Genomic DNA, 25,387 nt, shown 5'->3' with positions numbered 1-25,387 from the left:
ACAATCCTTGTTAATCTATTTTTCATGGCTTGTTTATTTTCAGTTTTAAACTTTATAAGGGTCATTACTCTTAAACAGACCCATGTTAATTTCACTCTTTTTGTTGACTTTTTAAATTGAATAATAGCTTAATAACATTATTTCTCATAAAAGAAGTATGATAGGGTTAACTGGTGACTTTTATAAATAAAATTAAACTCTACTTATGCTGACATTCTGTTATATATTCTGTTTGTTTTTGTTTTGTAAATGTTAAAGTGTATATTTATATAAATTTTTGATTTGTTTTCTTTGTTATTGGTTTATCATCAAATATCCTTTGAGATTACGGCTTAAGTTTTTTTATATTTTATAATTTTAAGATATTTAAACAAGATGTTGTCATTATTGATGTTTTTGATGTGGGGGATTTTGTGTATGTATGTATGTATGTATGTATGTATGTATGTATGTATGTATGTATGTATGTATGTATGTATGTATGTATGTATGTATGTATGTATATGTATGTATGTATGTATGTATGTATGTATGTATGTATGTATGTATGTATACATGTATACTCACATTGATTCAAATAAAGTTAGATTACAAAAACATTTTCTAACAAAGTGCTGCCATTAAAGGTTTTTAATCACTTTTTAAAAGAGTTTTATGTTCATGTACTTATAAGGTTCGTTTATGAACACAAGTCTACCTAAAGTAATATAATCATATTTAAATAGCAAAATTCATAAATTGTACATTTTTATAACCTGTTAAGTATCATAGAGTTGTAAATGGTAGTTAAGTATGATGGTAAATAGTTCATTTATGGTGAAATCATTTTTTATTGCTGCCATTTTACACCTTACTAAGTAGCTTCACTTCAGCTTTAACTATAGATGATTTGCAATTTTAAACTTTTTTTTTTAATAGTATTTTTTTATTTTATAACTGAAACTAAATACTATTTAAACAGTTCTTTGTTACATTTAACTCAAAATGTAACATTCATCTGTTATATTTAAGTAATGATTTGTGGCATTTAACTCAAAATGTAACATTCATAATCTGCTTCTTATAAAGTTTTGTGAAACTCATGTGAAGTGTTTATTAATAATTTAATTTAATAAAGCAGAGGTGGTACTCTTTTTAAATTTTAAAATACTCAGTATACAAACTATGAAATGGTTTAGATTGTTTTTCTTTTTTTTTATATATATTTTGTTGGATGATGTATTTTTACTTTATTTTGATTAATATACTACTTATTATTTATAAAGTGAATAAATTTATTGAGACAAATTGAACAGTTTTTTTTTAAAGAAATTTGTTTTAGAAATTAAGAGGTACCATTTTATCTTTATTATGTTTAAATGCTGAAAAGTTATCCTTAAAGTTTTGTTTCTTTTAATTTCAGTTCTTGAGCATGGATAACTTAAATAGATTTCCTAGCCACAGACCATTTCATCACTTTAATGAGGGTTCAGGAGGGACTAATAGCTTTAATTTACCTCAAATGAATTCACCATTTAGCCAACTACATGGTAATAATCAAAGATTTCCAAATCAATTACCCATAGATTTCCCTGTACATAGTCATCCTAATTACCATGATAATATTCCTAACTTTCAATTTCAACAAAAGCGCTTTTGTTTGGATTCAGAACATATTGCTCCACCAAGTTTTTCTGGGATACCACCGTTTTTTAGACAAGGTGATCTAAGAACAGGACATTTACAAATGAATAATTCTCACAGAATTCAAAATCTTCCAGCACAGCATTTATACAATAATGATTCAGTTGAAAGTATGTTTAAAAATCAACAACAACGTTTTCGAATGTTTCATTCTCAGAAAAGTTGGCATACACGTGATCAACCTGATGGGTTTCCTTTAAGAATACCTTTAAAAAACAATTTAGACTTTATGCCAATGTCATCAGGTCTTATGCCATCACCCCTAACATGTAATCTGCAAAACCAGACATTCCAAAATTTGCCTTCTTTGCCTATCCAAAGCTTCAGTACTAACCTTGAATCTTCAACAAATCAGATAAAAGAAAAGCAAAATGTTTTCAAAGAAAATGTTTTATCTCTGGTAGAAAGCTGGTTGAAAACTAGAGCAAGTGATACAAAAAAAGAGCAGCAAAGGTTTTTGCGGGTATTATATTTTTATATAATTTTTTAAATCAGTTTAAGTATTCACTGCAAATCTGTTTATCTTTACACACAAAATTAACTTTATATTTAAACTAAATTTCTGTAATGTTAATTTCTAAAGTCTTTTGGCTGATGTTTTAACTTTCTGAAGCTGAAATTATTTTAAAATTTACTTCATTAAATGCTGTTTAAGAAATTTTATGAATTTACAAATTTTGCTAGTGTGAATTTTTTTAAGTGTAATAAATTGTTATTTTTTCAATAGATTTTTGAGTATAAGGACTTATTGAAAGAGTATATTACCTTAATGAACTCAATGAGGGATCTTACTAATTCTCTTGCTGAAAACATAACTATTAATGAATCACAATGGCAAGTTCTTATCAACAAAGGGAAATCATATAAGGTTAGTAATTTAACACTAACAGAAATATTTGTCCACTGATATTTTGCTACCATTTCATTACCGCTTACCATTGATTCCATTCACTGTTGCAATTTGTCGAAGTATTCCATACTGAAATATCTGCTGTTGATATATTTGAATCCAGATATAACTATAGCAAATTCTTCTATAATTCCATGCTCATTTATTGGACACAAATTTAATTTTAGTTCAAAATTTCTTACAAATTTAAAAAAAAAAATAGAAAGCTTTTTTTTGAATTAAATAAAGTTGAATAAGTCAGTGAGTTTTGTAGTTTAATTAATTGTATCACATTAAAACTATGGTTGATTAAAGTTCTGCTGATTAAATGTTGGTGACAAATTTGTATAAAGCATGTGATCATTAAACTCAGAATGATGAATTTCGTTTTAAAAATTTTCACTAACACAGTTAAAATTTTTTATTTTTATGTAATTACATAAAGTAATGATATTATTAATTAAAAACATCAATAAACAATTGAAAATATTTCTCTTAATTAAAATATCATCAAAACTGTTAGAAAAACAAAAAAAGGTTCTGCACAACTATCTACAAAATCCTTCTGCATCATTACTTTAAATCGCTAAAGCATCTGAATCTAGCAAAGCTACTGTTTATATGGTCATAAAACCATACAAAAGCTCTCTATCTATCGAATGAGCAAAAGGATCTGGAAGAAAAAGTGGCTTTGAGTATAAGAAAGCACCAATAAGTATTGGATGATCATTCACGCAAAATCCTTTCTTATTGAACAGAGAACAAGCCAAAAGGTATAAAGTTTCAGAGTGTTTTGTCAGGAAAATTAAGAAATTTTACAATTTCAAGTCTTATTGAGCCATTAAATATCCAAACCGATCAGATAAGCAATCACTGACTGCTAAAACTCGAGCTTGAAAACTTTATGACAAAGTGCTTACAAAATTTAATGGCTGCATAATTATGGATGACAAAATATGCATCAAACAGCTTGCAGGTCTAAAATTTAACACTTCAATTGCTCTTGGACATGTCAGCAACAAGTTCAAGTATAAATCATTGGATAAATTTTGTAAGAAACTTCTTGTGGCAAGCATTATGCAGCTGTGGTTTGAAATCTTGAGCTTTTATCACTTCATCAACTTTAAACTTGGATGTTTACATCAAGGAATGCTTGCAAGCTAGACTTTTGCCATTTTATTGAAGTCACAATGTCCCCTGTTGGTTCTGGCCTGATCTTACTTCTTGTCCTTATATTAAAAAGACCATAGAGTGGTACAATTTGATAGACATCAAATTCATACCAAAAAGCTAAAATCCAAAAAACCGCCCACAGAGAATCCATCCCATTGAGAAATTTTCAACAAGACTCTGCACCAGCCTGGTGCAGAGTCTTGTTGAAAATTTCTCAATGGGATGGACTGTGCTGGTGCAGTCTTGTTGAAAAATGTAGGGCCTTCCATTTCTTACTCTATCAATCCAAGGTTTAACAACAGTGCCCAAGACTTCAATGTAAGTAGCAGAATAGAATCTTAGTCCTTGCGGAAAGAAGTGTGGTGGATCACATGTCCTTTGTTACTAACAACCTCCAAAACCATAAAAGTTGCAGGAAATTTTGTATGCATGACTGTTGGAACTTTGCAAGGGTCATCACACAGCCATCTGTCATTTCTTCTGTTTACTGTTTGATCTTGATCAAAGTTTTTCTCATCTGAAAAAAACCAAAGCATGGCTTACTCAGCAGGATGTTTCAGTTTGTTTAACAGCCTCTTGAACCTTATCAAACGATTTGCTTTGGTGGTCTCGGATATAATATACAATAAGTACAGCTAAAGATTTGAATAGAGAGTGGACATTAGTAGGGGAAAAAATTGCCAAAGACACTGTGCAGAAGTTCATGTTGTCAATTAGCGTAAATGTTCACTTATTTATTCGAAATAATGAAAAATATTAAAATAAAAAGCATTTTTATAATCTTCAAGTTTAAAATAAATATTGAAACTTTTGCTTTAATTTAACAATCACATGCTTTTGTAATAGCTGAAAAGTTTGAAGTTTTATTTTTCGGAAATAAATTATTTTTGAGAGGAATTAAAAAAATTATTTTTAAGTATTCAGAAAAGTAATGAGGTAATAAGATTTCCTTGTTTATTGCCTGCAATAATCCTAAAATTAGCATCATCAATAAAAAAAACTGCATGTTTTTTGCTAAGAGAGACAAGAATTTTGTCTTGACCTTATCATCTGTTATAGTCAAATGATCTTTAAAGAAAATGTCTAGTTACTTTTAAATTTATCTATCCAAGCTCTGATTCATTTAAAACCAAAAGGAATGACATGTTAACAACATCTGAGACTTTTTAGGGGCATAAAAAGTTTGATTTTCCATGAAATGTCTAAAATTTAAAGTTTTCTCTTAACATTATCTTATAAAGTAATATAATTAAATATATTTTGTCTTTTAGGAAATCCTCTTAAAAATGAAAGAACAATTGTTTAATGATCAACAAATTGACTTCATAGCTTCAAATATAAAATCCAGAAAAAAGAAGCGGGTTTGTTAAATTATTGTGAATTGAAATTTAAATATTTTTTCTAAAAACCTTTTGAATAGTTTGATAAATACACTGTAGATTGCATTAAATATCTTTTATTATGCACAGTTTTAATATTCATTTATTTACAGGACCGTTTAAGGCGTAAAAAAAAGCAAGAGTCAGAAGAGTACATAGCAAGCATTAGTAAAAGGATGAAGTTACATGAACAAATTGATGATGATATTCACAAGAAGCAAATGGAAATTCTAAGACAAAAGATGGTAGTTTTTAAGTTTTTGAAATGTTCAAATAAGGTTTTTTCTTACAAAAAAAAACTCTACTGTTATCATTTAGTTTTTCAAGATTTCAAAATCACACAAAAATTTGAATGTTTTCGTTGAAGTTATCAAATTTTAAAAAACTTTTAAGTTAATTTGAAAAATGTTATTTCGAACTTGTTAAATTCTATAATTAAAGTCAATTTATATTCACAATTACTTTTTTTAATGCACCCCAAAAACCACACAGTCACTTTTTGCTATGTAGCTTGGTCGGCTTAAATATAAAAAGTATAAGAGTTAAAATTTTCTGTATTTAAATGTTCAAGCTAATCGAAAAATAAATCATCTTTTAATATCTTTATAACTTTAAGTAATTTTTTTGTGTCTTTTCTAAAATTTTATCTGGTTTATTAAATCAAGTTTTTCAATAAAAGCACCATAAAACATGTAAATGTCAGACTAAGTTTGCAAAGTTTGCTTTTTAATATGCTCTTAAGTGTTCCATTCGAAAATAATCATAAGATTAAATTATTTTTAAGCAATATGTTTGATATTATTGAGCCAAGTTTAACCTGATAATGATGTGGTGTTTTTAGGTGCATTTGAAAAATAAACTTAAAAGTTAAAAACCACAACTAGAATGTTTACTATAAATTGAAATTATACATTACATTTGAGAAGAATGTTTTAGTTGTTTACATAAGTTCTTTATATATAAACTCTCAGTGAGCTTTATGAGTGTAAAAATAAATATTTTCTAATTGGTTAAAAAGTGAAAAAACATTTTTGCCTTAACTTTACCAAAATGAGATTAATTATTTGAAGAATCTACTAAAAAAAACCCAGAGTGATTGCTATTTTTATTATTATTATTATTATTATTATTATTATTATTATTATTATTATTATTATTATTATTATTATTATTATTATTATTATTATTATTAGTATTATTATTATTATTACTATTATTATTATTATTATTATTATTATTACTATTATTATTATTATTATTATTATTATTATTATTACTATTATCATCATCATTTTTTAAGTTTAAAACTTAAGAGAATATTGAATACTTGAGCAAAAGGAATGTTTTACTGAATGCATCTTAAAAATACACAATTTAACAGTAAATCAAGATGGCAGTTATAACTTAAATATTTTTGGTTTTACTGCTTGTTGATCAAAGAAACGTTTTTTTTTTCTCCAGATTCATGGGCTCTGCTTTTTTTTTCATATGGTTTTACAAAGTTGGTCTTGATTCACATCATTACAAGATAGTCTTGTCTTATCTGGCTAGGTCTTGCTAAAATATGCAATAACGATACTTTTTGATTTAAGACACAGACGCTTATTTATTATTAATTGTGATTTACTTTTAATAAATTTTGAAAGTAAGGTTTAATTTCCATAAGTTTTGATTGCAATAACTACTTGTTTTAATTTTAAAAAAAGTAGCTACAAATTCAATGTTTTTTAGAAACTACTGATTTGAATGATAAAATTCAATGAAAAATAAATAAACATTGGGCTAGATAAGAGGATGTAATACCATGTCTAGATATATAAAGTTGATAAAAGCTTATCTTAATATTTAATTCAGAATGAATACAGTACATACATACATACATACATACATACATACATACATACATACATACATACATACATACATACATACATACATACATACATACATACATACATACATACATACATACATACATACATACATACATACATACATATGTATATATGTAGTATATGTATGTACAGGGTTTGTCAGCCAAATGAGAACATATTTTTGATTTTTTATAAATGATAAAAAGTCAAACAGAAAATATTTTTAATCAAAATCAATTATATAAATAATATAAGATAAACTATTGTTTAATATTTCATTCAATGAAATCCCCCTCTACTTCAATAAAAGCTTTGATTCGAGACCTAAACTGACTGCAAGCATGCTTGAGATGGCCCTCATCTATGTTGTCCATTACTCAGACAAAGGATTCTTTCAGAGAATCTTTGGTGTTGTGGGGATGTTTATTAACATCTCTCTCAGCGATGCCCCACACATAATAATCCAATGAATTCAGGTCTAGAGAGTTTGGAGGCCAAAAGTTTGGAGTGATGTGATCATAAAAATGGTCTGCCAACCATTCCTGAGTGTTTTTCAACAAGACTCTGCACCAGCCTTATGTGCTGGTGCAGTCTTGTTGAAAAATGTAGGGCCTTCCATTTCTTACTCTATCAATCCAAGGTTTAACAACAGTACCCAAGACTTCAATGTAAACAGCAGAATAGAATCTTAGTCCTTGCGGAAAGAAGTGTGGTGGATCACATGTCCTTTGTTACTAACAACCTCCAAAACCATAAAAGTTGCAGGAAATTTTGTGTGCATGACTGTTGGAACTTTGCAAGGGTCATCACACAGCCATCTGTCATTTCTTCTGTTTACTGTTTGATCTTGATCAAAGTTTTTCTCATCTGAAAAAAACCAAAGCATGGCTTACTCAGCAGGATGTTTCAGTTTGTTTAACAGCCTCTTGAACCTTATCAAACGATTTGCTTTGGTGGTCTCGGATATAAACTGGCTTCCTCATCACATAAGACTTGTAGCAAAATTTTCATGAACAGTCCTTCGAGTTGTGGCTTCTGAAACACCCAGGTCTTTTGCAATGGACTTCATTGGCTTTTGGGGGCTCTCATCAATAATATTCTGAACTTGATGAATAAATGCAGGTGTTCTTGCCGTGTCTGACTGTTGCTCATGCTTTTTACGTTTAGCAACTTGATTAAAATCACCATCATTTTCTTCTAACTCCTTGTGAACTTTAAAAACAAAAAATCGGCTGACTTTAATAAAATTGTGCAATTTGTAAATTGCTATGCTCTGCCTTTATTGCTACAATTACAGCATGTCTTTTCATTTCTTGTGTTAGTTTATTATCTTTCATTTTTAATTATCTGCAAAAAATTAAAAAAAATTAATGTAACATAAAGAAATGATGGCATTATGTAATGTTCTCAAATAGCTGATGCACCCTGTGTATATAAGAAATTTAACAATTTTGTTTCTCAGGTGGATAATCTGAAAAATGAAGCTGGAGAATCACTAGTAGAAGTAAAGAGGAAACAATATGAAACTGATGAAAGAATTACAGTTTTTCAGCTACTTAAAGACCTAAGAGATTTGAGGAAAGAAACATCAATTTACAAAGGTAGCAAAGTGTACATTATTAACTTTGATAAATAAATTGTAGGCAGTTGAATTTGGCTGTGAATGAGAGTTAGTAATCAAATTGTAAGCTGACAATTAATGCTAAATTCTGGAGTCTTTTTTTTTTTTTTAAAAAAAAAAAAAAGTTCTATTGAAGTTAAACTGAAAAAAGCTGTAACTAAATTTAGTCGATTAACTTTTTGTTTTAACTAAATTTAGTCGACTAACATTTCAGTCAAATTAAAATTAGTCGACCAACTTTTAAGTCTAACTAAATTTAGTATACTACATTTTTAGTATAACTAAAGTTAGTTGACTAACATTTTAGCGTAACTAATATTAGTCAACTAACTTTTTAGTCTAACTAAATTTAGTCGACTAAATTTTTAATTTGCAAAAAATATTTTGTTACTATCACCCAAAAAATAATTCTTTAAAATCTTGTTATGCGTTAGTTGTGAAGTGGTTTGAGTGCCATGTTTTTAATTACAAATTGCTGTAAGTTACAATTTACATCTGCAGGGCATCTGTTTCAAAGTTCGATTTTTAGAGTTTTTCAGATTTTTGGAGAAAGGTTTGGACATATACACTTGGAATTTTGAAATAAAACTTGTTTAAAATTTCAATGAAAAGGGGTTCAGATCAATTTCTGATTAAAGTGAATTATAAATTATAAAACATATGTGAAATCAATTTATAAAAAAAAAAATGGTGCCATGTTTTTGAAAGGCGTGTTAAGTGCAGAAGCATTTTTGTATTTCCTTTATATATTATCTGCAATGATTTTTTGAGGTAATAATCCTAATTTATTTTGTTCTACACTCATAAAATTGCAGATATTTACAGTGACAAAAATAAGGCAAAAAACAGTTAGGCAATTAATGTTTTTTATTATTTCTATATTGTGTAAATGAATATATATTTTGTTCAACTCTCAATTTTGTTTTTCTTTTAAAAATTATTATTAAAATGCTAATAACTAATTATGTTTTTGGTATAAAAGTATAAGCTGTTTTTGATGGAGTTGTTCTGGTAACAAACCAATTTTTATTTAAATGAATGAAAGAAAGTTTGGGGCAATACTAGGTACAAACAAAACATTTTTATTACCTAATTGTCACAAATTATATTAAGTATTTTAAATTTCTTAAAAACAATAAACTTTGATGAATGTCTTTAAATTAATTTATTTGTCATAATTCATATTATTTTCATATAATTTCATGGTAAAGGTTATTCAGTTTTTTTTAGCACTAAATTCTGTTTTAGTCAACTAATTTTAGTTAGACTAAAATGTTAGTCGACTAATTATTGTTAGACTAAAAAGTTAATTGGCTAGTATTAGTTAGACTAAAAAGTTATTCAGCTAATTTTAGTTAGACTAAATTCTTAGTTGACTAAATTTAATTAGACTAAAAAGTTATTTAACTAATTTTAGTTATACTAAAAAGTCAGTTGACTAATTATAGTTAGACTAAAAAGTTAGTCGGCTAATTTTAGTTATGCTAAAAAGTTAGTCGACTAATTTTAGCTATGCTAAAAAGTTAGTCGACTAATTTTAGTTATGCTAAAAAGTTAGTTGACTAAATTTAGTTAGACTAAAAAGTTAGTTGGCTAATTTTAGTTAGACTAAAACTAACTTTAACTCCCACCCCTATATATTATATTCTCAATTAAGTTAAACCATATGAGATTTTTTTCATTATCTACATATTGGCTATAGTTGGATACATTCTTTTAGCATAAAAACTAGTGCCAACTGACACATTTCATTATTTTATTTGAATTTTTTGTGTGAAACTCATTTCAGAAACAAATTTGGAATAAAACAGGAACTTAGTATACCTTGTTATTCATATCCCCAGCAAGCATTTATGATAACTGTTAGTAGCTGATTGTTTGTAATTGTAAACAGTCAAATTATAGTCAATTCAACTCAGTACCAAATTGAATCTTGTATGCCATAATTTTATAATCTTTTTATAAACTCTTTTTATCACAGGCATCTTACCAACTGAGAGTGAGAATGCATCATTTGATGCAACTGTCACCAATGCAATTGAATTATTAAAAAAGCAAAGAAAGATATATGAAGATGAAGAAAAAGCTTTGAGGGTCTTGCGTGAGGAAGAAACTGAAGTATTTAATCGTTTAGAAAATGAAAAGCAGAAAAAGAGGAAGCAAACAAGTAATCTGATTTTAAATCTTATAGCTAAATCTTATAGTTTATTACAGTGGTTTTAGTACTTTATGTATGTATATATATATATATATATATATATATATATATATATATATATATATATATATATATATATATATATATATATATATATATATATATATATATATATATATAAACTTCTAAGAGCATTAAGAGCATGTAAGTTGAATAGATTGAATTTCAATAACATACTGCTTAAAAATAATTTAATCTTATGATTATTGTTAAAAAGGACACTTAAGAGCATGTAAGTTGAATAAACTAAGGTTTCTTTTTTGACTTAAGTTTTTGCATATAAACATGGTACACAAAAGTATGCATGATTATATATTATTGTATATGAAAAAGTATTCAAAAATATACATGTATACAAATAATTTATAGGAAGATTGGATTTATACACTTTTGATCCAATGATACCTTTTCGTATGTACTGGTTGCAATCTGAAGAAAGCATCGCTTCATTAATTCATATAAGGTATGTTTCTAATTTTTTTAAATTTTCTCATGAAATTTTTTATGTTATATGTTAGCTTTTCTATTTAAAGCATAGAAATGAAACAGAATGTTTGGCAAATAAAGAGTTTTTTTTTAAGGATACAGGTTTTAAATTGTTATCTGAAATTAATGCTTTCCAAATCAAGTTGTGTACAATTTCATCATAGTTATAATACAATATTTTTATCATTTGAATGCATTCAGAGAAAGTCTAAATTAATAGATAAAGCAATTAAAGCCATTTTAAATTATTGATATGTGGTGACATCATTAAAATCATATTTTTTTCATTACTTAGAAGCTTATGGGATCTTCATTTGGCACCAATTGATTCACCTGAAAGTAGTCGTATTCCAGAAGGTTTTATTCACCCAGCTCCACCTAGTAATAGCGAATGGAGGAAGTATGTGGTTAAAGTAAAACCAAATAAAGCTCCTTACAAATAACATTTTAGTTAAAGATGGAAGTTCTTGATACCTAAAAATTTGCCTATAAAACTTAAGAATATTCTCCAAAAGTTCTCTTGTATCAAATGGATGTATCCTTTTTTTTTTTTTTTTTTAATTTTTTTATGCCAACTTATTTTATCCATTTTAGCATGTAAATAGTTGTATGTTGTTTTCCATATAGGTATAGTATTATTTATGCAGAGAGCATTTATGTTAAAACTTGTTTAGTTTTGTAATTTTTAAAAAATCTTTTACTATTCCTATTTTACTATTGGTGACTGCTATTGTTACTATCTTTATTAAGTATTTTACGCAAATCAAGACAAATATCCTTTTCTCTGTATCCTTTTCTTTTTTATCCTCCAGTTTTCAATGTTTTAAATCCAAGTTGCACTCAAATTCATTTTAAAAAGTATTTATACAAATGTAAAAAGTAAGGCATGTGGAATGTTTTAAAAAAAGGGATCTCTCTGAGATGTAAGAATACCCTGTATTTACCAAATGTATGCTAATATTTTGAGATGTTTTTGGTAAAGCAAACTTTAGTGCTTTAAATGCATCAGAAATAAACATAATTAAAGATGATTTAATATGATTAAATATAATATTTATATTTCTTTTGTTAAAAAAAGATTGGTGTTAGTAGTTGTGTGATAATAATGAAATATTTATCAGCAACACTTGCTTATGTTAACTTATTTAGTTAATATATTTTAGATAAAAACTTATACAACCCAAAAGTAAAATATTTAAATATGAACTTTATATCTGAAACTGATATAGAAGAAGCCAAGAAGAAACGTGCTGAGGAATGGGAAAAAGCACGTGAACAAGGGAGAGAACTTCGTATGTCAAACTTTTCAGTTATTATAATTAAGTTTAAAGCAACTACTATACAACTTTAAAAGTTGCAAAGTTTTTCCATTTTTTTATATCATTTTTTAAATTTTTATTTTAAGTGTGAGTGAATTTCTATACAGCACAGGTTGATGAAGAAAGCTTCCGAGATACTCGCTCTTTGTATGAAAGATTAAAAGAACAGAAAGATAAAAAACAAGAGGAATTTGAAGAGCAATTAAAATTTAGTATAGTCGTCTTATTAAAATAAAGCTTACTTTTATCTCATTAAAGTTAAACTTCTAAGTAATGATATTTCTATTTTTTCTTCTGTAGAGAATATGATATACAAAGGGTTGAATGAAGAGGATGCAAGCTTTTTAGAAATGGTAGCAAAGAAAAAACTGGAAATGGATTCCATGCGTTTTAATGAAGAAACAAATGAACTTAAGGATTATAGAGTATCATTTCCATATTATAAAGTTTGCTCTTTTTAAATTATAATGAATTTCCTTGAAATTTTTAGAGGTTATACTTTAAATGGGTTATTAAAAACTTACAAGGTTCAATGTTTCCAAATTAATCCATGTTTTTATGAGAAAAAGTTATGAAAGATGCAAATAATCCTTTTTTTTAAAAAACATTTTTGTTATTAGATTTTCTGCTTAAGGACTTTTTTAACCAATAGTTTCGAAAATGTTTGACAAGTTTAAGTTATTTGAAACTTTTTTTTGTGTGTGTTCTATTATCCTTTAACAATCATATATGCCGCTTTAGAAGATGAAAGTTTAAAGAATAATTCACAAAAACCAAGTAAAAGTAAATTACCTGAAGATTTTAAAACAAAAGGTAAATCACAGAAAGATCTTGTTGCATCTGGTATTGTTCGAAAAAGGTAAACATTTTGGCAACTACTTCAGTTAGATTTAACTTAATCTGGTTATATTTTTAGTTCCTTAATTGTAAATACCTTTTTCTAAAAAAGTTATTAGCTTAATTGTTAAGAATATGGTTAGGAAAGCAGTGGATGAGAAATCCTGTGTGAAAAAATTTCCCATTGAAGAGAAAGACTTACAAAGTGGCACAAAAGGTGTGACTTTTAGTTATCCTTATTTTACAACCATTCTTCTTTTTTTTTTTAAATGCTGTTAAGTATTACTTGATGCAGTTGCTCCTCATACTTATTTTTTAATCTTTTAATACTTCTATAAGACATTTTTTTTTTAGAATCAAAGTGTGTTGATCCTATCTCCACCAAATCCATTTCAATTCTCAGTGCATCATATTCATCAAGTGATGAAGATTAAAATGTGATCAGAAAAACTGAAAGTCTTATTCATTGGGTGTTGAAGTTTATAATATTAGCAAAATTGCAAGTTTTATTAAAACCTTTTGGTTTACAAGTTAAAATTTGTAAAACAATCAATCAAACTGCTTAAAATCTGTCTAGATATATTTTTGTGTATGTATTTATATATTTATGCTTGATCATGTCAGCTAATGCTATGTTACTCTTAAAAGGCTTACACTTTTATTTTTTAATAATATACTTTCTTAAGTACCTTCATCGTAATTCACTAATCAACAATCTTCTAAATTTATTGTTCTCATGAAGTTCATGAATTTCTTATAAAACTCATTTTTTATGAAGCTCATAAATTTAACTTATTTGTTACAAAGCTCATAAAGCAACTGAATTTCTTATAATGCAATGAGCTTTATAAGAAATTCATAAGCTTTATGAGCTTTGTAACAAATTTGCTTTATAAAGGTTTTTTGTAAAATTTAAAAGATGTTTTCTTTCTTGTGGCAGAAAATTGATTTTTTTCTATTTTTCTTTAATTAGTCAATAAAAGACTTGCGTTGCTTCAATTTTTTTTAACAGCTTGTAGTTGCTCAAATCTCTTCTGTTAATAATGAAAAGTTTGTTACCTTTTCAGAAGTTTATTGGTTGCTCTTTTGGCATAGCAACTTTTGTTTTTAGTGAAACAAACAAGTAATTAATAAAAATGAATGTGATAGTGGCTGCAAAGCTTTACATAACAAAGATGATTGATGATGCAGGACCTGGCATGAAAGTTCTGCTTATGGACAAAGATACAGTAATTTTTTCTACTCTTCTGGATGTTTTTCAATGGATAAGTAAAACTCCTGACACTTTCTTACAAAACATAAGTAAAAAAATTTTTAAAAACTTTCTTCCAATGATATTTTTACATATTAAATTAGTTCTTTATTTAGACTGGAATTGTAAGTATGGTATATGCACAGAGTGAAATATTGCAAAAAGAAGTGTTTCTATTTGAACGTATAGATTCACAAGGCAGAGAAACAATGAAGCATTTAAAAGCAGTAGTTTTTGTCAGACCAACTAAAGTAAGTCTTTAACACATAATTACATACTTGAGCTTGGACTACTTTTTGAAAAGTTTGAATACTTCTAAAGCTTTTACAAACATTTTGATTTCAAAATTAAATTTAGTTAAGCTTAAAATTTACTTTTCTGTTTACATTTTAACCAATTTTTTGTAAGACAAAAGTTTTAACCATTTAAAAGATAATTGAATTCTTAGGTCTTTTCTTTTAGATTAGGTCTTTTCTTTTAATTAAACTTAGGGACTCTGTCTTTAAATACTTCAGTTTAAGTTCATAATTATTCAGAAGTTCATAATTATTTATGTTTAAAATTTTTAAGGAGAACACAGAGAGTTTGAAGAAAGAGCTTAAGTTTCCTAAGTATGGAGCATATTATTTATGTAAGTTAATTTAAAATTTTAAGGACTTTTTCCAAGATCATCAACAGTTTTAACCATTGTTACAGTCATTTTTTTAATGATTGTTACATTCACTTTTTTAATGGTGGTGCATTCACTTTTTTTGATTTAATATAGTGGTATTATATTTTGGCATAGATTTTAGTAATGTGTTAGCAAAGTCATATGTAAAGCAGCTTGCTGAATGTGATGACCAAGAAGTTGTTAAAGAAGTTCAGGTATAAAACTAAAACCAACTGCACTTAAATTTGTTTAATGAGAGTATTGACTGAGTCTTTTGAAAGTTGTAGATTTTAGAAATTTAAATTTTTGTAACTTTAGTTAGTTTGAACGTTTTTCTGTAACTTTTGATACTACAACATGTAAAAATAATGTATTATTCAAGCTTTTGTTAATAGTAATGAATTATTCAAGCATTTCTCTATTTGTTAAAACAATACAACCACACATATTATCACATAAATATTACTATTTTCTGGCTATAAGTTTGTTTTTAGGAATTTTATGCTGACTATTATGCGGTCAGTCCACATGTGTTTTCATTGAATATTGTGGGTTCTTCAAAGGTGAATTTTAGTTTAGTATGTTTCACTTTTCTTAATTGTGATGTTTTTTTATGTTTACTTAAAAGTTATAATGTAAACAATACACATTTTTTAGCCATAATAAGGAAAAAAGGATTGTAACATGGAAAATAACTAAGCATTTATAAGTAGAAAAGTTAACTGCACTCTTAAAAAGAAATCAATACTTATAGTTCCTTATTTGCAATTCTAGTTTTACTTAACAAAATATAAATTTAATCTTTAAAAGCTGCATTGTTTTTATAGGGAAAGAATTGGGAAGCAGATAAACAAGAGCGAACAACAGATGGTATTATTGCTCTGCTATTATCATTAAGAAAAAAGCCTATAATCCGCTATCAACAATCATCTTTGATGTGCAAAAGATTAGCTGAAAATGTCATGGTAAGTTATTTGTTTTGTTCCTTTTTTAATTTTTTATGCATTATTTTTCCTTTATGACTTTATAAAGTGTTGTTTTTTTTTTAATTTTAATATATATATATATATATATATATATATATATATATATATATATATATATATATATATATATATATATATATATATATATATATATATATTACTTTTTCTTTTTTTTTTTTCTGTTAAATTAGTTTAAGTAAAAATTATCTAAAGTTAAGTTGAAACTTTAATCTGTTTAGATCACTGTAAAAATTAATTTCCTGTATTCAGAACTTGCAATTGAAAATTAAAACCATTTACAAAATTTAAATGAAAAACTTGGTCTGAGAAGAAGAGTTTTTAGAGCAGTGCTTAATTTATGTATATGTTAAAGTACAGATGGTATATATTAGAAAGGTTTGGGATTGTCATTCTAATAGAATATATTACTGAAAAAGTATGGGATTCTTTTAATGCTGGGTAAAAGAAACCTGTGATGTTGTTTATGTTGAGAGTAGTGTAGAGAACAATCTCCATGGTTTTTATAGCCAAGTTAATGAAGAAATTTTTGAATTAGTTTTTTTTAATTTTTTGTCATTTAAAGAAAAAAAGTTTGTTTTCATTTTTAAAAATGTTAAGAATGCAAGAAGATAAAATAGTTGACTGTGAAAAGTACACCTCAATTTGTATATTGTGACCTTTACAATTTGATGATATAAGTGTCAGTCATATCATCAAATTGTGAAGGTCACAGATCAGAAAGAAAGTTAAGTAGCTGAAAAAGAGGTTGGTCAAGTTTAAAACTTGTTTAAAAAGTGATCAGGGGGATTGATACAAATTCAGAGTACTCAGTTTGATATATTTAATAAAACTGGTGTTCCCAAGTTGACAGTCCAAGAAGTCCAAAAGAGATATGGCTACAAGCCATACAGGAAACAAAGTCCCTAGAAGATCCCAACAGCAATTCTTCTAAGGCCAAAAGCGGAAATCAAAATTGCATTATAATAGATGATGAAACCTATGTCAAACTCAGCTGTTCAATGCTCCCAGGCCAGCAATTTTTCTACAAACCTGAAAGGAATAAAGCCTGATGTTTTGCTATAAGCAATTAAAGCTGAGAAATTTGGCAAGAAAGTTATGATTTGGCCATGTGCTCATATGTTATCAAAACCATGTGTTCTTATGGTATTGAAGCTCTCCCATTTTTTACAAACCAAAACATGAACTTCAAAGTTAATGTGTAAGAATATTTAAAAATATATGCATATGATCTGAAAGTATAATGATCCTCCCATCTTCTTACCTGATTTTGCATTTTGCCATTACTCAAGAAATGTAATCAAATAGTATCAACAAGATGAAAACCCCATGAGTCATTATCATTCCAGACAATCTTTATACACTGATATATATTGAATCTTTATACACTGGTATATATTGAATCTTTATACACTGATATATATTGAATCTTTATACACTGATGTATATTGAATCTTTATACACTGATATATATTGAATCTTTATACACTGATATATATTGAATATTTTTAACTGTATAATATCTGTTGTGTTTTCATTTAGCAAAAGATGTTCCAAGAAAGTGGCTTATTTGAATTTCGTCAATCTGATATTTCACCTTTGTTGCTGATTGTTGATCGAACTGATGATCCGGTTACTCCTTTACTAAATCAAGTATTAAAGTATTTGATAATTTATTAATAATTTGATATTTACTAATTGAAGTACTTGTAAACTTGTATGACTTGCACTTGAAGCTAGGATTAGGCTGTATCAAATATTATCTTAAACTAATTGGGTCTTTTTGCTAAAGTTTCTAGTTTTAATAAGCTTTTTTTTTTTTAGTGGACTTATCAAGCTATGGTGCATGAGCTTTTGGGAATAAAAAATAATAGAATCGATCTGTCAGCAGTACCTGGTGTGCAAAAAGACTTAAAGGTTTTTTTTTGTGTGTGTGTTAATAAAAGTCATCTTACAGTTGCAAACATTTTATGCCACCAATCAACATTATACCATTTAATCTAAAAGAAAAAAAAGTTCATGACTTTATTGTTATTCCTTCTGCTAAGCAGAGCAAACACAATATATACTTAGATGAACCAGTCTTCTCTTCTGAGCATAATTAATATTTATTTATTTTAGGAGATAGTTTTATCAGCAGAACATGATGATGTATATCGAGATAATATGTATTTGAATTTTGGTGAAATAGCTGCTAATATTAAGCGTCTGATGGATGAATTCCAAGTTAATGCTAAAAGTAATCAGAAGCTTGAGTCGATTGCTGATATGAAGGTTATAATAGTTTTACATTTTATAAACTGGAGAATTATAAGCATTATTTCTTTTCTTATTTTATTCCCTTTTTTAAAAAGAACTGGCGTTTTACCTTTAGTTAGAGATACTATAAGTTTTCAGTAGACCTATAAAATAAACACTTTTTCCTCTTATCTTTTTTGTTAATGTGAAATCTGATAATCTTCCTTGCCTATTCTTTTTCTGATAATGAATATCATCTTTTTCTAATAATATATATTTTTGAATCTGTTAACACTAAAACAAGATTTAAGCAATTTATCTGAACTACTTCTGTACCAAATTGTTACAGGTAAAGCTTCCGGTAAAGTGCCTAATTCTAAACTAGTTTTTCTGCCTAAAATACTCAGGCAAAAAAAATGAACTACCTTAGGGTATAAAGGCAAAGGCTGAGGTATAACCTGAATTAGAATTTGTTCAGGATAGAAACTGAAGCAGTACAGGTTTTATGGAGATTTTATCGAAAAATAGTTATTTTGAATGTCTAGGCATTTGTTGAAAACTACCCGCAATTTCGCAAGATGTCAGGAACTGTTTCAAAACATGTTACTGTTGTAAGTGAACTTTCAAGGCTAGTAAGTGATCACTGTCTGCTTGAAGTCTCTGAACTGGAGCAAGACATTGCCTGTAGATCTGATCATGCTTTGCACTTACAGGTAGGTTGATTATTTGTATTTTTACTTAAATAAGAACAAATTAGATCAAAAGATACCTAAAGGCAATGTACTCCATATGATAATATAGAAAAATAGCAGTTTAAACTGAAAATATAAATAATAAAATAGGTGTTTTATAACAAGGGCAATCCAGCTATAATGTATTAGTGTAGCTAGACCAGAGAAATATTGTCAGAAATAAAATCAAAACTAATTTGTATCTTTTTTACTTTCATAAAATCCTTTGCTCATAAAATTAACTGGTGTATTTGAATAATTCTCCATCAATCGACATATATTGTAAAAGTAAGCGACTTAAAGAATTTTTACACCAGACTTAACAATTTTTAAATCCACATGTGAAATTGTAAATTAAAATAACCAAATACATGTTTTTTCTTTCTCAGAGAATGTATTGCAAGTATTTCCAAGTCAACTTTGTATATAAATTTACATAAACGTGTATGCGTGCACTAGAGTAATGAAAATTTATGTTAATGAAGTTATTACAAAAACCTTTAATCAACACTTTGTAATGATTTCAAGGGAAAAGATTTTGCTAAAAAACGTTTAAAAATTGCTAGTATCTTATGTTCTGCTTCTAGAATGTGCGAAAACTCCTTTCAAACCCAAAAGTTCGTCACATAGATGCAGTGCGTTTGGTTTTGTTGTACACTCTACGTTATGAGAGAACATCGAACAATGACATAAAAGGTTTGCGGAACGATCTGCAAAAGAGGGGCGCTGATGATCAGCTTGTTAAAGTAATCTTTGTGAAAATGATTTTTGAAATTTTGTGAAGATTTTTATTTTGGTAGTTTTCGGGTATGTTTAAACATTTTCACTACTCATAGCTAGTATTAAACGTAATTGAATATTGTGGAGCAACCGTACGGGGTAGTGATGTCTTTGGGCAGAACAAGAACGCTCTGGCGATGACCAAGAAGTTTATCAAAGGCTTAAAGGTTTTAACTTTTTTTTCTTTTTACAAAAAAATAAGTTTTTTTTTTAAAAAAAAATTTTCAATTGAAGTTTACAGTTTTAATACTCGTCATATTTAAGGGGGTAGAAAATATTTACACTCAACATAAACCTTTGATTCATGAAATTCTCGACGATCTAATCAAAGGGAAATTAGCAGAAAAACAATATCCTTACCTTGGTAAAGACATCATAAGAGACAGGTAATTAAAAAAAAAAAACTTTTTATTTATCTTAAGACTTCTGCTGCTTCAGAATTTATTTTAGAAAATCGTTGTTATTTATTTTACTCGTGTATTAAAGGTGGTACTTGAAAATGTATTTAGACTTCAAGATATTATAATTTTTATGGTGGGTGGGTGCACCTATGAAGAAAGTATCACAGTATACGAAACAAATCGCAATAATCCTGGTGTTCGTGTCCTCTTAGGGGGAAGCACGGTGCATAATGTGGAAAGGTATTGCTTATATTCTATATATAATAATCCATCTATGCAAAATAGGGTAGCCTTAGCTAAAAGTAGTTTTCTGAAAGGTAATATTTTGTTGATTCTACCTGTGAATCTTGTTTCATTTAACAACAAAAAGTTGTTAAATGAAACAAGATTCACGAAATTTATGTGGACACTTCCCAGAATAGTTTAAAAGTATTCTGAATTAAATTACTCAAAAGTTAATTCGAATACTTCCTAGAATAACTTTTTAAAATAATTAGGTTTTTAACTACAGCTTCTATAAGAAAAGTAATTTCTGTAGAATCAAAGCATATTGCGAATGAACGAAGATTGAAAATTATTTTTTGCGAAAGGAGTCTTAAATAACAGTTGGGTGTTTTTTTACTATCTCGGCGACAAATTGACTAAGACAAATTTTTTCTAAGTTTCATCTTTAAGGAGAATGTTATTGTAATCCTAAATGAGTTTGACACCTCTCTTCAATGTCAATCGCATTTTCAAGTAAACAACAGTAATAACAACAATAGCAACAACTGTAACAATATAAAAGATGATAACTATGATGATGATGATGATGATGATGATGATGATGATGATGATGATGATGATGATGATGATGATGATGATGATGATGATGATGATGATGATGATGATGATGATGATGATGATGATGATGATGATGATGATGATGATGATGATGATGATGATGATGATGATGATGATGATGATGATGATGATGATGATGATGATGATGATGATGATGATGATGATGATGATGATGATGATGATGATGATGATGATGATGATGATGATGATGATGATGATGATGATGATGATGATGATGATGATGATGATGATGATGATGATGATGATGATGATGATGATGATGACGACGATGACGATGATGATGACAATAATAATAATAATAATAATAATAATAATAATAATAATAATAATAATAATAATAATAATAATAATAATAATAATAATAATATTAATAATAATAATAATAGTAATATCAACAATAATATTAATGATGATGATCCTTTAAAACATTAACCCAGCAAAACATTCAAAACCAATGAGGATCACCTCCTATTTTTCCGGTCGAGATAAATTTTCCGCAGATCATTGTTTTTGTTTTCTTTATTGGAACAAGAGAGCTGAACTGTTAAAAAGTTTAAAGATAAGGGTCACCCTAATACTCGTATATTGTAACATCCGTTTTTTCGTTTCTTGAATCTAAAAAAATAGTATGTTTTCTTTAAAGAATTATAATCAACATTATTATCGTTATTGTTTAGCTTCCTTGCAGAAGTTCGCGAAAGTACTCTGTTGACTTCGACGCCGTCCGTTTCTTACTCTACGAACTCTCAGTCTCAGTTCTCTGGCATGACGTAATCGTAACCCCCAATAGTTTAGGTCTTGAAAATTGAAGTTATATTTTAAATTAGTAATAATTTATAAATGCAATGCTTTACTGCTTGTCATAAATAATGGCTTATGATGACGTAATTTTTAAGTTGACCAGGTGCTGAACAATTTCTTTCTTTATCTTGGTTTCTATTATAAGTACACTGCATATCCGTATTTACCTTATTCCCAAAAAATGTAGCTAGATTACCCATTAGTAAAGAGCCTTGTTAACAGTAATCGTTGCTGGTTTTTGTAAGGTAATACCGCCTCGTTCGCTGGTTAATTTATTCTTGTTTTATTGCATGCGAGAAGGCGGCCTAATGATGTAAATTAAAAGAAAATCGTTGTATATTTATTTTTTGTATAGTAAATACACTTTTTTCGCAATTCGAATTTTTATTCAAGAGTTAATATTTATTCAAAGTTCGTTTTTTAAAATCAGAAATATTCCAAACTCTGACTTAGTTTACATGTATCGTACAGTGGTCCACCATGTGGTAAAGAAAAGGATGCTTCATGCGAGTCAATCAAAGAAAAAGCTGAAAGCCAAACTAAAACACCGGTTAAATAAAGAAAGGAAGCTTCCTTTTCAGTATTAGATAAAGCTAATTCTGAAAAGGAAGCTTCGTTAGCAGTAAACTGTTTTACTTCTACAAATAAAAATTGATGGATAAGGAAAATGAGTCGGAGGCTAATTTGAAATAGGGTAAGGTTGCCAATATTGTACCCCCTAAGACAAAACTAAAAAATGTAGGTAATCTACTGAGTGAAAACATGGATTTTCAATAGGATTTCATAATTTAGGGATTGTTTGTTGTAAAGATGTTAAAAAAACTCAAAATTTAAAAAGCGTTAAGTCTCGAAGAATCAAATTTAAAAAATAGCGCTAAGAGTACAATTAAGGAAACTAGATCCTTAATTGTAGCATTGTAATCCAATATTGTACCACTTTCTTGATTTCAATTACTTTACAGCTTTGCAAATATTTTATGATTTTAGATTTAAGGGATTTAAAGAACTGATTAAAAGGAATGGTTTTTATAGAATCAGCAATTGGAAATATTCTGATATAACATAACATAACACCTAACTCCCCATAATATAATGAAATGAAGTTTTTTATTTAACAAACTCTATGCAACTTGAATTTTTTTTTCTTCTGGAAAATGCCGAAAACAGGTTTCACCACATATGGTACAATTTTTATTTAAATTGTATGTTTACCAATGGCTTAGCTAAGATTAGAATAGAGGAGGAAGGTAGGTATTAAAGAAAGTTATACTAAATAATGTAAAACAATATATACTATATCTGTTTTAAAAACAACCACACTAAATATTGTAAAATAAAATACATAAAAACATTATTTTTGGCAAAAGTTTCAGATATATTGTGTCTGTTTTTGATTAACACCTGCACAGCCATAATGACACCAGCCTTGACATATTGGTAAAACTGAACTAGAGTGCATCTTTTTAAGGACTGCTTGTCAATACAAGAGTAATACTAAAATTTTTATTTTTTTGTTTAAGTGGTGAAGTTTGTACTGTAAGTATGGATATTTCTCTAATTGAAATCTCAAAAGGGTTTTGTTAAACTTTACACGCGTTTTTTAGCTGTCAGAATGGTTGCGTCGGTACAATTTAAGACATGCCTTAAGGTACAATTTACGCAACTAATCTGACATTCAGTTAATTAAAAAATTTGACAACTAAAGATAAGATATTTTAAGTTCTAGGTATTTATTTTGAATTTAGATAAATTATGCTTTAACATAAGTACACTGAACAAATCATATCTTCTGCTTTTTTTAGTGAAATACGCTTGGCCATAAAAACCTAAAATAAGAAATCTCCAATAACAAACCAACAAGAGCTTACTCTGGCCTTAATGCAGTCGGATGACAAAAAAAAAACAAACAGTTGACTACTTAATTTTATTCAGCAAAGATAAAAAATAAGTTAAAAAATTTCTTGTGAGTTGTAAAAATAATGAGTTATGTTAAAAGTACAATATAGCCATCGGTACAATATTAGCAACCTTACCCTAACAACTGAATAACGAGCAATTTCGTATTGACAAATAACATCGACTCAAATAAAAATCAAAACCAGTGCTAAACAAGAAAAACAGTGTTATCGAATCTTTGAAAACCTAGGTAATTGCCGGAAAATACCTGTAGTCGCTGAAAGACAAGCCTTAGAAGCGCAAAGATGACGCGAAAACTATCGCGGTCCCGACATTGTGTCGTTTGCGTTCGACACATTAGACAAGCTTGTTGAAAACTAGACAAAATTCGAAAAGAACTCTCCTAATTTAGTTTACGGAAAGCCGACAGAAAAATTGCAAATTTAGTTTTAGTAATATTTAAAGTTTTTAACAAACCATCCTGTTCGTTTTAAGAACTGTATTTTTACTTTGAATAAAATAAATATCTAATAAATAAAGACCAAAGTTTGTATGTGAGTGTGTTTTTTATACAAATCCACAGTTTTGGTCCGATCCTCACCAAATTTTGCACACAGATGTAATTTTTCCCTGGGAAGGTTTTAGACCAGGTTTAGACTACCCCGGACTCCATGTTCAGGGTGCTTATGACTGGAGCGAAGTTCTAGCCCTCTTCGACCATTTCTTGCCCACGACGAAGAGGTGATAACGGAGCTAATAATCTTAGTAGTTTTTACCAGTGAAAACCAATAAAATGTAAATATGTGTTAGCGGCTTTATATGACGATTTTTTAGGGATAGTTTTGAAAAAGTAAACGGTATAAATGAATGAGAAAATTTGTAATGGTAGATTTTTTTGGGGGGAGAAGATTATTGTGATTTATCAATGTGTTTGTCGCGAAAAAGCTACATTACCACACTGTGGTTTAGTTCCCAAGAACATGACAACATAGCTGCAATTGTATCTTTAATTAATAGAGCAAAATTTTATATTGTGAGGAGGGAAAATGATAATGTTTTCAATTTTAACATTGGAACGAAGAAAAGAGTGAGTCAACCAAGAAAAGACGTACGCACGGAGACTCATTGAATTTGTCATATGAATAAAAATAACAACAACCAAGAAAAGACGTACACACGGAGACTTATTGAATTTGTCATATGAATAAACGATATAGCGAAAAGAGAAAGTAAAAAAAATAACAACAACCAAGAAAAGACGTACACGCGGAAAACTTATTCAGCCTGTC

At 27.9% G+C, this 25,387-nt stretch overlaps 3 protein-coding genes across 8 annotated transcripts; all 3 read left to right on the top strand.

Moving 5' to 3' along the window:
- Positions 1 to 866: 866 nt before the first annotated feature.
- Positions 867 to 12,112, top strand: LOC145187259 (uncharacterized). Its single transcript, XM_090090028.1, has 8 exons — positions 867 to 2,146; positions 2,411 to 2,551; positions 5,017 to 5,106; positions 5,238 to 5,369; positions 8,461 to 8,599; positions 10,601 to 10,786; positions 11,207 to 11,300; positions 11,619 to 12,112. Exons 1-8 carry the CDS (start codon positions 1,412 to 1,414, stop codon positions 11,764 to 11,766), a joined length of 1,665 nt encoding a protein of 554 aa, XP_089946154.1. The 5' UTR covers positions 867 to 1,411; the 3' UTR covers positions 11,767 to 12,112.
- A 149-nt stretch (positions 12,113 to 12,261) lies between these two features.
- LOC145187261 (PSME3-interacting protein-like) lies at positions 12,262 to 14,126 on the top strand. Of its 6 annotated transcripts, none has more exons than XM_090090056.1 (6): positions 12,262 to 12,615; positions 12,755 to 12,854; positions 12,943 to 13,068; positions 13,375 to 13,501; positions 13,623 to 13,696; positions 13,834 to 14,126. In XM_090090056.1, the coding sequence occupies exons 3-6, from the start codon at positions 12,948 to 12,950 to the stop codon at positions 13,911 to 13,913; spliced, it is 402 nt and encodes a 133-aa protein (XP_089946182.1). In that variant the 5' UTR covers positions 12,262 to 12,615; positions 12,755 to 12,854; positions 12,943 to 12,947; the 3' UTR covers positions 13,914 to 14,126. The 6 variants fall into 6 exon arrangements, 4 of the variants coding, with proteins under 4 accessions (XP_089946182.1, XP_089946175.1, XP_079919729.2 ...); XM_090090049.1 differs by having other exon boundaries at positions 12,750 to 12,854; XR_016453240.1 differs by lacking the exon at positions 13,375 to 13,501 and having other exon boundaries at positions 12,750 to 12,854; positions 12,943 to 13,067; positions 13,592 to 13,696.
- A 427-nt stretch (positions 14,127 to 14,553) lies between these two features.
- On the top strand, positions 14,554 to 22,577 carry LOC145187750 (vacuolar protein sorting-associated protein 45-like). The gene is made up of 15 exons (XM_090095116.1): positions 14,554 to 14,708; positions 14,848 to 14,982; positions 15,302 to 15,362; positions 15,519 to 15,598; positions 15,878 to 15,946; positions 16,211 to 16,348; positions 17,930 to 18,040; positions 18,212 to 18,304; positions 18,509 to 18,661; positions 19,171 to 19,338; positions 19,944 to 20,102; positions 20,193 to 20,303; positions 20,401 to 20,522; positions 20,646 to 20,777; positions 22,079 to 22,577. Exons 1-15 carry the CDS (start codon positions 14,616 to 14,618, stop codon positions 22,173 to 22,175), a joined length of 1,722 nt encoding a protein of 573 aa, XP_089951242.1. The 5' UTR covers positions 14,554 to 14,615; the 3' UTR covers positions 22,176 to 22,577.
- The last annotated feature ends 2,810 nt before the right edge of the window (positions 22,578 to 25,387 follow it).

Source organism: Hydra viridissima, unplaced genomic scaffold, assembly GCF_058129835.1.
Source record: "Hydra viridissima isolate aposymbiotic clone 2 unplaced genomic scaffold, HvirCarnegie_v1 scaffold_1, whole genome shotgun sequence".
Taxonomy (NCBI): Eukaryota; Metazoa; Cnidaria; class Hydrozoa; order Anthoathecata; family Hydridae; genus Hydra; species Hydra viridissima.
This window is presented reverse-complemented; position numbering and strand designations above follow the sequence as displayed.

Bases quoted from the DNA above. Each gene is read 5' to 3' on its own strand.
- LOC145187259 (XM_090090028.1), top strand. From the start codon at position 1,412: ATGGATAACTTAAATAGATTTCCTAGCCACAGACCATTTCATCACTTT. The intron at 10,787-11,206 runs GTAATCTGATTT...AATAATTTATAG, and splicing joins GAAAAAGAGGAAGCAAACAA to GAAGATTGGATTTATACACT. The intron at 11,301-11,618 runs GTATGTTTCTAA...TTCATTACTTAG, and splicing joins GCTTCATTAATTCATATAAG to AAGCTTATGGGATCTTCATT.
- LOC145187261 (XM_090090049.1), top strand. From the start codon at position 12,525: ATGAACTTTATATCTGAAACTGATATAGAAGAAGCCAAGAAGAAACGT. The intron at 12,616-12,749 runs GTATGTCAAACT...ATTTCTATACAG, and splicing joins TGAACAAGGGAGAGAACTTC to CACAGGTTGATGAAGAAAGC. The intron at 13,069-13,374 runs TATCATTTCCAT...CAATCATATATG, and splicing joins TGAACTTAAGGATTATAGAG to CCGCTTTAGAAGATGAAAGT.
- LOC145187750 (XM_090095116.1), top strand. From the start codon at position 14,616: ATGAATGTGATAGTGGCTGCAAAGCTTTACATAACAAAGATGATTGAT. The intron at 19,339-19,943 runs GTAGGTTGATTA...TTCTGCTTCTAG, and splicing joins ATCATGCTTTGCACTTACAG to AATGTGCGAAAACTCCTTTC. The intron at 20,778-22,078 runs GTATTGCTTATA...GTTATTGTTTAG, and splicing joins ACGGTGCATAATGTGGAAAG to CTTCCTTGCAGAAGTTCGCG.